Source organism: Odontomachus brunneus, unplaced genomic scaffold (genome assembly GCF_010583005.1).
Source record: "Odontomachus brunneus isolate Ranch 3 - 2012 unplaced genomic scaffold, Obru_v1 Obru_scaffold_030, whole genome shotgun sequence".
In the NCBI taxonomy this organism is placed as follows: Eukaryota; Metazoa; Arthropoda; class Insecta; order Hymenoptera; family Formicidae; genus Odontomachus; species Odontomachus brunneus.
This window is the reverse complement of record NW_022639480.1, coordinates 428624-443492: the sequence shown is the minus strand read 5'-3', so window position 1 is coordinate 443492 and position 14869 is coordinate 428624. Positions and strand designations below refer to the sequence as shown.

Here is a 14869-nt window from a genome sequence, read left to right as displayed (position 1 = left end):
GCACATATGCGTGTGTACATACGTGACGCCCGATAATATTTATATTTTTTGAGGAATGAAGATTGTACGATCATGGTCTCTCGGCTACATATATAGACAGAGATATTGTTCTTGACCTGAAAACACCACTCGCTATAAATATACACGCGACAGACTAAGCTAGATAAATACAAAATAGAATCATATAATGCTCGTCACGTAGAGGATACGCATGTCGGTGTTTTTATTGGTCCGAAGCACTTATGATACAAATTCGACGCTTTTCCGCGAAAGACATTGCCAAGTTGAAAGGAAAAGCGCCGAAATATCGTCTGGAAGTTGCCGGATCGTTCACTCACCGTTTATCATTCTGCGGAAACTACAATAATGTCGATGATCCGCCTGAGGCAATTTGTGTGTCAAAATTATTACGGTTTATAACATGTGTATTAGATATCACATGTATGATGACAGAATCGCTATATTTATGTGTGAAGACTGGAATTAATTTTATTAATCATCACTGGAGTCCTCACTTGTTGCGGCCGGCTGTTCTTTATCCTCCAATTTCGTTCGAGCAATGAGTTCTTTCGCTGGATTAAAAGTACCGTTAGTTTGAACATTGCAAATGTAACATCGTGTACTCTTTCTGTAGTGCTCCAAAGCACATTTTTCGCAGAAGTAATGCTTGCACCTGAAGCAAGCAGCAGATTAGTCATGTAAACGACAACATTGAACAATTAAGAATATTTTGTTAGTAATACAAACTTTGTTACAACAGGATCTGTGAAACTCTCTCGACAAATAAAACATTTGAACGGCAGGTTATCTTCGTCACTGTCAATCTCGTACTTCTTCTCATCCTCATCTCCACTGTTGTATTCTCCACTGGCAGCTTCTCTTTCCAATTGCCATCCCAATTTGTAATCTGAGCGGTCGTGAAGAAACTTGCAGCTATCTGTAATATAAGTGCAGAGTTTATAAAAGTGGTTTCAAAAGATTAGAGTAAATTACTTGGGATAGTAATTAAATTGTGCCATCGTGTACCTCCAAAACCACAAAAACCAGTTTCCTTGTAATCTTTGCATATATCAGGTTGATAATCCCATCTCACTGTTGCCCTGAGATTAGATGGTGCTCTGATCGGTCCTTTGCGTACCATTCCACTAGATGCATTTCCTGCTGCTGTATCTTGTTTCTTATAATATTGTACATAATTATTCAAGCCTCTGTAAATCTTGTCATCCTCCTTTCCTTCTAGTTCCTGATGAGCAGAAATGGATATTATTCACATTGTCTTTTTAAGTGAGTCGAATTCATGGTCACGGTGGATATCATTTATTCAAAATTTATACCTCATTTATCTTCTGAGCTTTCTCAAATAGTGCTTGAGCATCCCTATCTTTCTCTGTTTCTGTTTCTAGGATAGCTGTTGCTCCTTGATCACTTGGACCAGCTAGTAGAGCAGTCCTGCTGCTTTTGTACGAAACAGTCACACTGTCATCCTCGCTATCATTACCATAACTAGTCTTTTCTTGTTGTTTCTTCACATTTGTCTAGGAAAGCAAAGAATATATTTTCAAGAAATATCAAAGATATACATGCTGATTTTATGCTAAATACAACAAGCCAAATGTTACAAGTTAGGTTAGGTTATGTATTATTGTCATGTGCGAAATACTCACACTTTGTATCAAAGGATTGTTATCATCTTGTTTCTTTTCCTTCTTAACCACCATGGTCTCATCCTCGCTGCTTTCTGCAGAGAAATTAATAAAATCATTGATCGGCAGCACAATCTGTTTACGCGCACATAACCTATAACTTTTGCTTCGTCCAAATTTGTCTCATTGAATTGCGACGTCTATAAGTAGCTCACGTTTAAATCGATATTTGTTACCGTCATTGCTGTCTGCCTCTTTCCGTTTTCTTGTAGCGTTGCTCCGGATTTTGCGCCTTTTAAATAAAAAAGTGCAGTTCTTCTTCTCCGACTGCTGCACTGCGTCATCCATGTTTGTTTCGTAAACACCATCCACCAGCGTCTGTTCGGCCAGTGATTATTTTTTCACTACTTCAGCAGCGTTATTTCTCACGTTGGGACACGCGACACCGTGACCGAGTGATTGATTGAATATTTAATCCCAAAAATTCGTGTGAGTTCATACAAAAAATACAGTTTTCGAGTCATCGATTTTCACTTTCATGGTAGCTGGGTTATGTTTCTTATCGCATTGAATATATGCTGTATTTATAAATATCGTATATCCTCATTCTTGGAGATGAATAAAAAGAAATATATAATTATCATGTTATTATTATTAACGCAATCGTGAAACATTTATAGTGATATTAACTCGTGACGTTGAAATTATATCGATAATTTAAAGAGACATTATAAAAGCTTATACTTATTGATTTGTTAAATGTTTTAGTGACATACTTTTTTTAAGATTTTTAATAAACACAATTATTCATAGGTGTTCCAGTGTCCTAGTGTTTTAGTAGCAGATTGTGCAGCAAGAAGAAGAGAATGAGTAAGAAGAAAAATATGGCAATTGACTTCCAGGATAACATGATATTGCTGACACGAAAATATCTGAAGCGTAAAATAATGTGTCCTGAGACTAAATTTAGGCATCATGTTAAGGAACGACTACATGTGTTAGAATTAGTGAAACGTACCGTTGAAATAGGTGAAAGTAATTCTGCATTGTTAATTGGGCCTAGGGGTAGTGGGAAGACAACGGTATGATATTTTTCTTGATCTCCATGTAAAGTATAGGTATATGTGCAATCAATACTAACATCTCACTTGTATAATTTCAGCTCATTAACAGTGTCCTGAAGGAGTTGTCGTCTTTGAAGAGCTTTAAGGACAACGCACTGATAGTGAATCTTCATGGATTAGTTCACACCGATGACCGGTTAGCGTTGAAGGACACAACTCGTCAAATGCAATTGGAGAATGTAGTTGGTGATAAGGTTTTTGGCACGTTTGCGGAGAATCTGTGCTTCCTTTTGGAGTGTTTAAAATCTGGTGATAAGAAACGCTCGAAGCCGGTTATCTTCATACTCGATGAATTCGATCTGTTTTGTGAGCATCACAATCAGACACTGTTGTACAATCTGTTTGATGTCGCTCAATCAGCGCAGGTGAATATCCAAGTATCACTTTGCGTGAAGGAGATTCCGCGAGGATTTCATACGAACCAAAAATATTTATTTTACAGGTGCCGATATGTGTGCTGGGGATAACTTGCAGATTAGACGTCATAGAGCTGCTGGAGAAGCGAGTGAAATCCCGATTCTCGTATCGTCAGATATTCCTCTTACCCGGCGACACTTCAACGGAGCAACCCACGTCTGCATTCGACGATCGCTTGGAGCTCTTTCAGCACCTTCTGAGCTTACCCGACGACGAGAATGTAAATAAGATAGAGCAGCAATACGACGATTGCACGATAGATCCGCAATTTGGATCTATGTGGAATGAGTACATTAAGAGTTTAACCACTAACGTCACGATGGTGAATCTGCTGAAGAGAATGTATCATATCGATGTGAGCGAAAGACGCTTTAGAAATTTTCTCGCGGTGGCTGTGTCGACATTATCCGAGAAACATCAGAAATTAGAAGTGAATGATTTCGTGGAGGCGAGCAAGATCTTCTCGCAGGACGACAAGGTGCTGATGCTCGAAGGATTGTCCATTTTAGAAATGTGCTTGGTACGTATATCAGCTGCAGTATACAACTATTATATATTGGGAAGTAAGACATTACTTGTTACAAGTTAAATCTTTTCAATCTTTTCTCAATCTTATCTTTATTTTTGTTAGTAAAATAAAGATAGCTGTAACTCATTACTTTTTTAATAATGGTGATGTTAACCAATTATTTTCTAGAATAAGTAATGATAGCACAATAATGGGTTACTTCCAAAAAATAACTTTCCCAATTCTGAATGTACAACCGATATATGTTTGACAATAAAACAATATTTTTTCATAGATAATAGCGATGAAACAGGAGGCAGAAATTTACGACGGCGAACCAGTGAATTTCGAGACTATTTACAATCGTTACATCAAATTCGCAAATCAGAATTCCTCTATACAATCTGTTCAGAAACCGGTGATCATGAAGGCTTTCGAGCATATCAAGGTAAGAGATACTTTCATATCATTTTCTTAATAAGAGTATATATGAATCGCAAGTCAGATAAACGTCGTGCATTCTTTAGAACTTGGAGATTTTGTCGCCAGTTGGGAATTCGAATATGAGAGTCGAGAAGGAGTATCAGTATTACAAATTCACATTAACATCGAAGCAAGTTATGGAGGCTGTGAAAAATTACCCGGGTCTTCCCACAGAAGTGTCTCAGTGGGCTGCGAGCAATATATAATGACGGTGTACTCACGAATTCACGTGCACCAAACCTATTGTGTTCCATAAAGCTACACAGTACGTTTTTTTTTCTATCTAGTGACGTTCTCGTAGAACAAGTTTAAATATTAAGGTGTTTTCTATTAGATCAATAGACACGATCAATAGGTACTTAGTTTAGTGTAGTAGAAAAAAGAAAAGCAGTACTAATCTCTTAAGTACATTTTTTCTATGTCGACCGTAATCACCTGTTATGCGTACTCGGTACGTGTATATTCATGTTTTTAATTTCAACGATCGCCATAAAAACGAAATATTATGCCCTCCAAGAAACGTGTGATACTATAGTCTTATACATTTCAGAAGTGCTTATGGATCTTCCACTCTTACACACACACACATATATATATATATATATATATATATATATATATATATATATATATATATATATCCAGTCCCCATTTTTGCAGTAATTACTGAATCTATAGTTCATGATAGACTTCTAAACATCCTTTGTTTAGGAGATCTTTGTTTGAACAGAAGATCGTTCTGAACAATGAATAATGAAATTGTAAATATTGATACGCTAGAATGCAACGTCTGACTTAAAAGGAAATGGTATTTTGTGAATATGTACTAAATGTGGTCTTCAGGGACAGTTCCTGCTAATATACATATATACGAAGTAGAACGTCCGGTATAATCGTTCTTGGCATATAAAAGCATCGATAGAGAATACATAAATATTTATGGAAATATTTTATTTCCTATGAATAATATATTAATATAAGCACTTTGTCAAAAAGTGTTACGGATAATTAGCTATCTAACTGAAACAATACCCGTGCCACAGACAGTGTATCGTGTAAGAGTTTACTTTCTTTGTGATCTATCATACTCATTTATCTCTGTGTCGTGTGTCTGTGTGTGTGCGCGCGCGTGCGTGTGTATGTTCAATATTTATTAGCGTGAATGCGTAAAAATTGGAATATCTAGAATGTGTACGTGTATACGTTTATACATTTGTAATAAATTTACATTCGACTGAGTATTAATATAAATCCTGTGTTACGAGAGAGTCTCTCCTTCCTTTCTTTATTTTTAATCCATCCAAGCAAACGGCGACTTTGCTTCCGGCAGCTCGGAACCAGCGATCGTTTTGATCTGAGAGTTTCTCGCCACCAGTTTCTTTGACGGCTGTCGTTTAGCGGACTTTGCAAAAGTCTTAAGCTTCTTGATTTTCAGACGAGAAACGTAGGAATCGTGACCTGTGAAATATACGTATGAGAAATACGTGTAGTCAGTTGTAGAAGTGTGTAGAAGTGTTGTTTTGTGAAATGAAGATAATCTCATCTCACCAGGATTTATCCCCGCGGGAGGTACTTTCTGCAGTCTCTCCTCCATAGTGAATGGACGCAATGCTGACACGGCGCGACTAATGCCTATCTGCAAATCAGATCGGATGTGAAAATAGAAATTGAAAAATTCGAGAACTCGAGGCACGAAAAATCGAATGTACTACCTTTGAATGGCGTATCCTATGTTCTACGAGATCTGCTCCGAGAACCTCCTCGTAGACCGTCATTCTAATCGGTATAATCTTGTCTATCATCTGCGAGAAAGCGAACGCATCTTACTTTAATAATGCTTCATTCGATATCTTTCTTTAAATCTAGTCCTACACGTTACCCATAACAGCACGATCGAGCTGCAGAAACTCCAAACTGCCAGGCAAAGCGCAGACAAGCTCTGCACTCCTAAGAGATACCAGCCGCCTCCTGAGAATTCATGAAAGGATCGTGAAGAATTGATGAGGGCAAACGACTCGGAGCGAAATTAGCACAATTATTGTCGTGTACGAACCCTTGAACAAGCCCTTTCTCCCACTAGTAGTATCAAGGGGATATGGATCATCAGCGAACAAACCGATTGCCACGACTCCCCAAATGCCACTTGCGCCTGTATTTAAAACAAACGCGAATATACATCGCCCATTATCGCGTACGCGGTTATTTACATTGTTTACACGTTACTTTTGCCTACGCGATATGTGTTGTACGCACATTGTTTACATATAAAATATCCTAATGGAAATATTTTACTGAAATCTCTGAATTGATTCCTTTTCATTAAAATTCATTACGTTTATAAAATTCATTAAGATTCTTCAAAATTAGTTAAAATTCATTAAAATTCGTAAAATTTATTTTATTGTTATATAACAATAAAATTAATTTTATGAATTTTAATAAATCTTAATGACTTTTACGAATTTTGATAAATCTTAAAAAAAATGAATTTTTCTGAATTTTAATGAAAAGGGGTTAATTGAGAGAGAGAAATTTTCTGTAAATATTTCAATAAAATATTTCCATCAGGTTACTTACGACGATAAAGAATTTAGTGTCTTGGAATTCAATGCGTTGATTTCGTACACGAACTCATGCGACACAATTACGTATAAAAAAATCTTTGTTTTATGCATGTTTAACTCGACTTCTCCGATGGACATCATTTTCTATCACTGATATTACAGAACAATTAAGAAAAGTTACTGATTGAAATATAACATATATATAACATATAAATTATTGTGTGTACCAACTATATAAGGCTCTTATTTGCTATTTCTCCTTAACGTTCGAGTTTGTTTCTGAAAAAGCCGTTATTCAACAATTATAAGGATTACGCACCATGAGTGGCGGCAGCTCCCACAGGATCGTCTATGTGAATCCTATCTAATATCGGCATCACGATGCATGTGATAAAGCCGCCTATCATTCCGACGATCATCGATTCCCAAGCTTTGTACAGGAAGCAACCACCTAACGCAACATGGCAACGGGTTCTTAGAAATCGAGCGGAAATTGTTCGCTCTTCTTTTGCAACATGATCAGTTACGTACCTGTAATCGCCACCAGCGCGCCTAAGATACCGTTTATCTGACTGAGGATATCGATTCCGTTCGGATTTGTCAAGCTGAATCCCAGACCGATCAGACCGCCTCCCATACTGCCAATCATCGTGGAGACGGCTGCGCGAGCGGCATACTGCCACCGATCGCCGGTTACCCCGTAAGTACTGCCGCTGTTGAAGGCCAACCAGCCCCACCTGCGATTTACAATCACATCATCGTGTTGCGAGTCCATCCGGGTCCAAATCCCCGATTATGTTCTTTACCATAGCACAAACAGTCCCATAATCGCATTGACTGGGCATCCGAGCGGCAAAGGATCGATGCCGTTGTCGTATCGGCCTATTCTAGGACCCAGCATGATGGCGCAGGCGAGCGCTGTGATCAAATTGCCGAGTGAATGTGACGTACTGTGTCACGCGAAATCAATCGATGTGTGACAATTAATTTTACCTTACATGACAAGAATCAATTTTACCTGAAATACCGCCGACCAGGTGGACCGGTCCCGAGCCTGCGATATCGACGACTCCCATACGATTGAGGAAACCGTGATCGCCCCAGACCCAGCCGGCCGGCAAGCAGTACACGATGGTGTTGAGAAACGAGAAGATGCAATAAGCCTTGAAGTTACACCTGGAAACGATTCACCAGGATGCACGAGGAAGCTACAGCGATTGTTCTCAATCATTGCGATCGCTTGTGCGTTATCAATTACCGTTCGGCCATAGCACCGCTGACGATGGTCGTCGAAGTGGTGGCGAAGCTCAATTGAAACAGGAACGCGGCGCAGATCCCACCCATGTACTCGTCATCAATCGGAGGATCTATGAACAGGCCTCCGTTACCGACGAAGGGATTGTTGGGCTCTTTCAAGCCGAAACTGAATCCGAATCCGAAGAACCAATAGGTCAGCCCGCCGAGTACAATATCGACCACATTCTTCATCATGATATTGACCTCGTTTTTCAAGGAGACGCAGCCGGACTCCAGCATGCCGAAACCTGTCGGCATGTCGAAACCTTTGCGTGAGAGCGCTTCAATGGGATTGCACATAATTGCGAATGAATGAAAATGAAATGGAAAAAACAGTACAGTTGACTCGAACAAATCTGGTTGTGCCCATTAGATTTAATAGTAAAATACGGAACAACCATGTGGTTGCTGCGACCACAGAGCTATCGCCGAGTTACTGGCGTTGCAGCAGTGATGATATCTGGTTGTTTCAACCATGTAATTGTCACTCCAACCGATGTTTGGCTGCCACAATTAGATCACGCCCAACTACATTGACGTACCAAAGTAACTATACATAAAGATAACTAAGGTGATGCAACTATGCTGCTCATAGAGCTAAATATTTGTGCTTAACTGCGTTATATCTCTCTTTTCTGTGTACAAATCGTATCCTTGCACTTTGACGAAATGAGACGAGGTGGATAATGTCGCGTTACTATTTTTGATGTTACCTGTTTGCATTGTAAAGATCATAAAGGAGCTCGTGACGATCCAGTTGCTGTCCTCCTGACTGAGATTATACAACGGACTGACGTATCTCACATTAGTGATGTTCGTGAAGTTTTTCTCGTCACCGGTTTCTTCCATGGTATCCGAACTGTTCGATTGATGGAAGCGAATCGACTGCCGAATTTGGTCGTTCCTCGTCGTTATACATATAGTATACGTCGTTATACAGGTAGTGTTCGCTCGTGACAAACAAGTTAATAATTCAGGATGTACGGGCAAAACAAGCCTGACAGCGGCTGTTGTAATAGGCATGTCGTTTCTATCAGCAACCGATCAAGTTGATGCCCTCTATCAGAGGAGGAAGGGATTGGCGGACGTAAAACCAAGAAGGAAATATCTCTACGAACAAAACGAAGGCAGAGAAAGTACTCGGCAATAAGTCGCGTTTTAACTTTTTTTATTGGCTTTACATTCAGCCATTACAGAAAATTTTCCCTCCTGCTTACATATCCAACAATTCGTCGCTTTTTTTCTTCCTTGTGACCAAATGATGTAATAATGTAAAAGAATAACACTAGCCTAAATCGAGGATAATGTCGCGTACACAAGTCTGATATATCTGTCATCTATAAAATATTCCAAATTTCTAATACAATGATAAATTCATAGAGTCGTCGTAATGTGCATTAAAACATAAATGAACAGCAAGTTCTATTTGGCAATACAAAGACTTTTTTCCACTCGATTATTTTTTTTTTTCGTTTTTTTCACCTTTTCTTCAATGGCCAATGCTCCCTCAATGACTAAGTATTACATACAATCACATAATTCTGCATGGGTTAGACGTTCTTACATCCTACGGTGACCTAAGCCCTCTCAGGTGGCAGAGACAGAATGGAATTAAGAAGAGAAATATCTTTTCTTTTTTATCCTTAAGGGACAGTTATGTGGACAGTTATGTTTTGTAGAAGCAAATGTAGTGTGCAGTTTCCAGACATAAATTTTTACACATAGTGTATTTGATAGATGTAATTTTGTATACACTTTCGAAAGCGTCTATGAGGACTACGTTGAGATGGTCGATTTTTGCTGTTGAATCCTTTCTTTTTGTTTTGGCAATTTGCTCGTCCCAGAAGGTTTAGTTACCATACACATTCTCATCGCTGTAGGCTATGTATAAGAAGAAATCTTCCTCGTGATGTTCCTGGTGAAATTTCGAAAAAAATCACACGTAAGTAATTGCAAAAATAAATCAAGCTAATCTTACTCAATGTACATTGCTAGCATATATCGTTCATCTTAATTACCGCATAAAGAGAACCCATAGTTGCACTTGTTGGGGGAATGATGTTGTTGACAAAGAAGAATAAGGCGTCCTCGGGACGTAAATGAATCCTTTTGCGGATTAGGAAGTAAAACTGACCGACAGTGAGGTCAGATGGTACCAGGTACTTTTGCTTATCCAAATCGCTTATCTTTGCTTTTGGTGCCTTCTCGACTATCACCTACAACAACATTCAGAATATGTCTGTGTGATTTCTCGACGAAATTCAATCGAATAAATGCTTGAAATTCTCGTTTCCCCGAGTGAGCCGAATTTCAACCAACATCGACGAGTATGCAGAGTATGGGAGGACGAGTGACTAGGCTAAATCTTTGGCACTTTGCCGAAATCCGAGTACAGTTCGAAATATGCAACTAATGTTCGAGCCTCAAAACTCGACTATCGAGCTTTGAATCTCATCCAATCGTTAAATAACAGGATCCGTGCGCGCTCGAGCTGTACGTCGACCGCGTGCACGTTTTCCCTTGAAAACTGTTGTCATGTGTGATCAATGCATCACGCGCGCGGTGACACAATCCCGCTGACACGTTTGGTCATTTCGATGTTCACACAATCGCTCTGACACTCGTTTTTACCAATTTTGGTTAACCCAACCAGTTGGTCGTCCCAACGGAATTCACCAGTTGCATCTGTCAATTCCGATGTGAACAGAAGTGTGATTGATCAATCTCGTTGGAATAACAAGCCTAGTTAACTAAAGCTGATAAAAACTGGTATGAGCGTGAGTCAGAAGCAGTTCTGTGCGTGCTGATGCCGAATATTATCGCGATCACGGAAGTATCCTTTTAATCTTTCGACGTGGGTGGAAAGTTTGGAGAAATTACGTCTCGGGAGAAGGGGAGCGAGTGAGAGGGAAGGGCTTCCCGATAACGCAACCCTTCGTACTGACGTGAGTGTAATGGCGCGGTTGCACGTTCACCTCATGATCGCGATCAGCTGCCAAAACTGATAAGCACCTTTGTGTGTTTACCGTAATCTACCGCCTAGATCGCGATCAGACGATCTTCTTCGCACGGGTGCAGCGCGAGCCGCTCGGCACGCACGAAAGTTCATCGGTTACACACGTAACGGATCAATACAACGCGGGGAGGAGGGTCGACGAAAAAAAGGGCCGCGAAAAGGCGTAATTTCGTCGCGATCGTGTCGCGCCAGGTGCCTGGGCCCGCGACGAGAATCGCGCTTCGTCATCGAGAAGCACGAGTTGGAACGACGACGCGCAATAAAGGCGACCTTGGTTTCCGTCCGATCGGGAAATACCTTACGAAAGCGCGGCCGAGACTTCTGTGTTGTGTGACAGTCTAAAAATTTCTCCCGCGAGAGAGAAAGAGAAATAAAGAGAGAACGGTCTCGATCATCAATCGTCGCGCGAATAACAGTGAAACGTTGCGAAAAAGGTCGCAAGAGTACTCACAGGCACGCGATCAGGGTATTTCCGTCGTATCTTCTCACCCTCGGCCTTCCGTTTCTCGAACGGATGCTCTTCCTTGTATTGGAACTTCATGATCCCCGCTTGCCAGGGGACAGCAGCGCGACGACACCGACGTTCCTCGTCTCGATCGTGTTCCCTGTTTAATCGCGACTCTCGACTTACTGCTTCCGACTCGCCTCAATTGGCTGAAAGAGGTGACCACGACGATGACAACACTACTCGACCAGACGCGACACGATACTCTCTCGGGGACACTCTGTCACAACAATCGCCGTGCGTCACTGTGACTGCGCACTGCGCAGCTGTTCTGCGCCGCGATCCTCCGCCGCGCGCAAGTAGTGCGTTTCGTGCGGGACGAATTTCGCGAACGTTCTACCACGTCGAAAAACCAGAAATCAGTCGGAAACTCTGATCTCGGCTGCACCCTCTTCGTACTTTTGCTTTTTAGACCCTCTTTCTAGAAATTTTGAGCAACCACTTGTTTCACTCTAGCAAAAGTGCAATAAAGTGTACACAGGAACGATGAAAGTGACCGTCGAGGTGTAATTGGGGTGCAGTTGCTCGGACACATTCAAGTGTTACGTAGCAGATGCGAAATTATTAACGAATGGATCATTCAGAATAACTTTCTCCTGACTTTTTGCGATTAAGATATGCTCTCAGTTTCTTTCTCTTTATCTCTTTTTTACTTAAACCAGAAAACAAAAAAATAGGAAGCAGAGCTATAAATTAGATTTTTAACTCGACAGAGTTGCTAATAAGTGGATTACAATTCTACATATTTTAAATATTTACATTTTAACTACTAAATCGATCATAACATGATTTAAAGTCGAAGTATACATGTGTATAAACATGAATATATCATAACTTGAGATGGAAAAATACGAAATAATTTGCATCTTTCAGAGAGAGAGATATGTACTCCAGAAATAAAACATGTAGATTCTGTTTTTCATTGGTAGGTTTATTTACAGATACGTCTGAAACCGAATATTAAAAGATTAAAAAACGTTCTACTCGGCATCCTCCTCGTCGTCGTCTTCTTGGCTATTAATCTGGAAGTATCGTAATTCATACGTATCTTTGTCTTTTGATACAACTCGCAGCCAATCACGCAACTTGTTTTTCTTCAAGTACTTCTTTGTCAAATATTTGAGGTACCTATCAAAGTAATTCTCCAAATTAGTGCAAATATCGCTCTTTTTGTAGCTTATAATAGCAAAAGGAGTCGTTACTTCATGTCAGTGAACAGTTACAAAACTCCTTTATAATTTTCATGATCAATATTATAATCAAAATCAACATTATAATCAATATGGTCAAAGAAACACGACATTACTCACCGCTTTGAGAAATCAACATCGCTGTTGACTGAAAGTTTCATCTTGTTGCGCTCCAATGTAACATTATTACCAAAATTATTGGTCTTACCATTAACCTTGATCCTTTCATGCAAATATTTTTCCTGGAAATTAATATGCAATTATTAATCTTCACAATAATGTGATACTAAAATCTAATCAGTGATTGCGATTTATAATCAAGTCACTGGTTTAAATTCTAACACAACTGGCTGATATGTACATACAGTGAGTCGTAAAATAGTTTAGAGAACTCCAGAACGTAGCTGATAACCTAATGAGAGAACTTATCTTTTAATAATTCGTCCTCTTATTGGATCATCGGCTACATTCTGAAATTCATTGTATCTGAACTGTACATCTGTTGTTTTTAGCTGAACTGTCTGAATTGTTAGAGACAACTATATTTTGTTTCACCCTAACTTATGGCACCAATTCAGGCAGTTTAACTAAAAAGAACAGACTTCGTTTTGCAACCTACTGTACAGGTTAGAGAGTCGAGAAAATAGGTTATGTAGGTAGCGTCGAGCTAGCTACGAAATAAGTGCTTTAAATGGTATTCCCGCACTTCAGAAAAGAAATATTACGATGTACTATAAGATTTGTGTATCAGGATATGATGCTGTGACTTACAAAATTTGCTACGTCCATGATATTATCCTCCACAGGATGAGTGCAGTCGATCGTGAATTTCACGGACACCTTCTTCTTCTGTCCCTTGCCCCGAAGGACTTGCTTCTTGGCGGGACCCTTGGTTTTCTTCGGCGCCTGAAAATTCGCAAACGGAGCTTTGTACATGATTGTGTTGCTTGTAATTTCTGTACAGAACACATGCGTTATCGGGCGACACGTCACGCTAATCCAACACAATCGGACCGATCTAGAGATAAAGTCGGGAGATTGTTACGACATAATCAAGAAATCGCACATGTTTTCTATGATTTCAATGTTATTTCGAAGAGATACCGCCGCAATCGCGAATAATTCCGGCTTTTTCGACGAAGCACAAACTTACCGGTGCCATGTTTACGAGTCGCTCGAAAATGAAAGACTAAGCGGAAGTCTCTCTCTTTCTCTCTCTCTCAATAGATGGCTCTGGGTACATTTAAATAAGCGGAAGTCAGCTATAGCGCTCAGTGGTGGGAGATAATCGATATGTGACCGACGAGTCGATATTCGATTCCTTTCGTTTTTCTAAACGATTATCTCGATATATTTAAATTTAATCAACTCTTGCGTCCATAGACTTTTATTCCTCGTTGATTAACAAAGAGACAGTTTATCCATCCTGCTGTCCAGCCATGTCATCGCGGAATCACAAGTTCGTCTGATTCGTCGTCGAGTGCTGATGAATACAATTGCTGCGTTCAGAAAACATAGCTGATCAGTGAGCGTTCAATGATTATTGGTCCTTACTGTTAGATCCCTAAATTTAGACCAATTATGTTGACTAATTACTCAACCGTTGTGCAACAGTTGTGTCTTCTGAACGCACCCAATGTTTCTTCTAATTTGAAATTCAGCTGTCATTGGAGAGAAAAGAAGGTAGTCGATCCGCCGGATTGTAGCGTGAAGATAATATTTGAAGATAATCATAAAATATTATAACAATATAATAGCAATAATAATAAGCAATGAACATAACGGGTCTATTTAAGTAGCGGGTCATATTGCAACAGGTTTCTCCGCGGTGCCGGTAGATGGCGCCAGGCTGCCTGTTCACTTGCGTTCCCGCTTCAAACCGCCATTCACTCTTGAAGAATCAAAGTAGCGGCAAGATTCAGCAGCTGCTTAGAAATTTCTTTCTAACGTTCAAGAAACACGACTCAGCAGCGGGTGAGTGTCTATTTCCAAGTATTTTCTCTCCTTCTTTCCCGTTTCCATCGTCTAATTGGAATCCGTTGAAATTCCATACGCGAAAGATCAAAATGCACTGGCTGCGGACTTAACACAGTAAGGTTAATATTTTCTACATCAAAGATCGC

The 14869-nt window shown here is 39.9% G+C and overlaps 5 protein-coding genes across 7 annotated transcripts; 1 reads left to right on the top strand and 4 right to left on the bottom strand.

Moving 5' to 3' along the window:
• Window positions 1-185: 185 nt before the first annotated feature.
• Window positions 186-2025, bottom strand: LOC116843211 (E3 ubiquitin-protein ligase RNF113A). The gene is made up of 6 exons (XM_032813437.1): window positions 1880-2025; window positions 1665-1738; window positions 1335-1535; window positions 1027-1243; window positions 748-937; window positions 186-673 (listed from the first exon to the last, which is right to left on the bottom strand). The coding sequence occupies exons 1-6, from the start codon at window positions 1989-1991 to the stop codon at window positions 493-495; spliced, it is 975 nt and encodes a 324-aa protein (XP_032669328.1). The 5' UTR covers window positions 1992-2025; the 3' UTR covers window positions 186-492.
• On the top strand, window positions 1984-5367 carry LOC116843209 (origin recognition complex subunit 4). Its single transcript, XM_032813435.1, has 6 exons — window positions 1984-2132; window positions 2457-2725; window positions 2806-3132; window positions 3210-3704; window positions 3988-4140; window positions 4220-5367. The coding sequence occupies exons 2-6, from the start codon at window positions 2510-2512 to the stop codon at window positions 4379-4381; spliced, it is 1353 nt and encodes a 450-aa protein (XP_032669326.1). The 5' UTR covers window positions 1984-2132; window positions 2457-2509; the 3' UTR covers window positions 4382-5367.
• LOC116843205 (putative ammonium transporter 3) lies at window positions 5110-9079 on the bottom strand. 3 transcript variants are annotated; one of them, XM_032813426.1, is made up of 11 exons: window positions 8749-9079; window positions 7998-8283; window positions 7758-7915; window positions 7546-7657; window positions 7271-7476; window positions 7059-7190; window positions 6229-6324; window positions 6055-6143; window positions 5888-5977; window positions 5724-5811; window positions 5110-5633 (listed from the first exon to the last, which is right to left on the bottom strand). In XM_032813426.1, exons 1-11 carry the CDS (start codon window positions 9056-9058, stop codon window positions 5467-5469), a joined length of 1734 nt encoding a protein of 577 aa, XP_032669317.1. In that variant the 5' UTR covers window positions 9059-9079; the 3' UTR covers window positions 5110-5466. The 3 variants fall into 3 exon arrangements, with proteins under 3 accessions (XP_032669317.1, XP_032669319.1, XP_032669318.1); XM_032813428.1 differs by having other exon boundaries at window positions 8375-9049; XM_032813427.1 differs by having other exon boundaries at window positions 5484-5633; window positions 5724-5807.
• A 107-nt stretch (window positions 9080-9186) lies between these two features.
• Window positions 9187-11792, bottom strand: LOC116843222 (gamma-aminobutyric acid receptor-associated protein). The gene is made up of 3 exons (XM_032813452.1): window positions 11503-11792; window positions 10054-10251; window positions 9187-9950 (listed from the first exon to the last, which is right to left on the bottom strand). Exons 1-3 carry the CDS (start codon window positions 11590-11592, stop codon window positions 9885-9887), a joined length of 354 nt encoding a protein of 117 aa, XP_032669343.1. The 5' UTR covers window positions 11593-11792; the 3' UTR covers window positions 9187-9884.
• A 674-nt stretch (window positions 11793-12466) lies between these two features.
• Window positions 12467-13982, bottom strand: LOC116843219 (60S ribosomal protein L22-like). The gene is made up of 4 exons (XM_032813449.1): window positions 13900-13982; window positions 13518-13652; window positions 12867-12988; window positions 12467-12684 (listed from the first exon to the last, which is right to left on the bottom strand). The coding sequence occupies exons 1-4, from the start codon at window positions 13906-13908 to the stop codon at window positions 12537-12539; spliced, it is 414 nt and encodes a 137-aa protein (XP_032669340.1). The 5' UTR covers window positions 13909-13982; the 3' UTR covers window positions 12467-12536.
• Window positions 13983-14869: the final 887 nt, after the last annotated feature.

Excerpts from the sequence above, each read along its gene's own strand:
- LOC116843219 (XM_032813449.1), bottom strand. Across the intron at positions 12,989-13,517 it reads TCATGGACGTAGCAAATTTT|GAAAAATATTTGCATGAAAG; the intron begins GTAAGTCACAGC and ends ATTAATTTCCAG. Across the intron at positions 12,685-12,866 it reads GATGTTGATTTCTCAAAGCG|GTACCTCAAATATTTGACAA; the intron begins GTGAGTAATGTC and ends TTACTTTGATAG.
- LOC116843222 (XM_032813452.1), bottom strand. The coding sequence starts at position 11,592 with ATGAAGTTCCAATACAAGGAAGAGCATCCGTTCGAGAAACGGAAGGCC. Across the intron at positions 10,252-11,502 it reads AATACCCTGATCGCGTGCCT|GTGATAGTCGAGAAGGCACC; the intron begins GTGAGTACTCTT and ends ATGTTGTTGTAG. Across the intron at positions 9,951-10,053 it reads CTATGGGTTCTCTTTATGCG|GAACATCACGAGGAAGATTT; the intron begins GTAATTAAGATG and ends AAATTTCACCAG.
- LOC116843205 (XM_032813426.1), bottom strand. The coding sequence starts at position 9,058 with ATGCCTATTACAACAGCCGCTGTCAGGCTTGTTTTGCCCGTACATCCT. Across the intron at positions 6,144-6,228 it reads GAGAAAGGGCTTGTTCAAGG|GAGGCGGCTGGTATCTCTTA; the intron begins GTTCGTACACGA and ends ATGAATTCTCAG. Across the intron at positions 5,812-5,887 it reads ATAGGATACGCCATTCAAAG|ATAGGCATTAGTCGCGCCGT; the intron begins GTAGTACATTCG and ends TCTGATTTGCAG.
- LOC116843211 (XM_032813437.1), bottom strand. The coding sequence starts at position 1,991 with ATGGATGACGCAGTGCAGCAGTCGGAGAAGAAGAACTGCACTTTTTTA. Across the intron at positions 1,739-1,879 it reads AGAGGCAGACAGCAATGACG|AAAGCAGCGAGGATGAGACC; the intron begins GTAACAAATATC and ends ATTTCTCTGCAG. Across the intron at positions 938-1,026 it reads TGGTTTTTGTGGTTTTGGAG|ATAGCTGCAAGTTTCTTCAC; the intron begins GTACACGATGGC and ends CTTATATTACAG.
- LOC116843209 (XM_032813435.1), top strand. The coding sequence starts at position 2,510 with ATGAGTAAGAAGAAAAATATGGCAATTGACTTCCAGGATAACATGATA. Across the intron at positions 3,133-3,209 it reads ATGTCGCTCAATCAGCGCAG|GTGCCGATATGTGTGCTGGG; the intron begins GTGAATATCCAA and ends TTTATTTTACAG. Across the intron at positions 3,705-3,987 it reads CCATTTTAGAAATGTGCTTG|ATAATAGCGATGAAACAGGA; the intron begins GTACGTATATCA and ends ATTTTTTCATAG.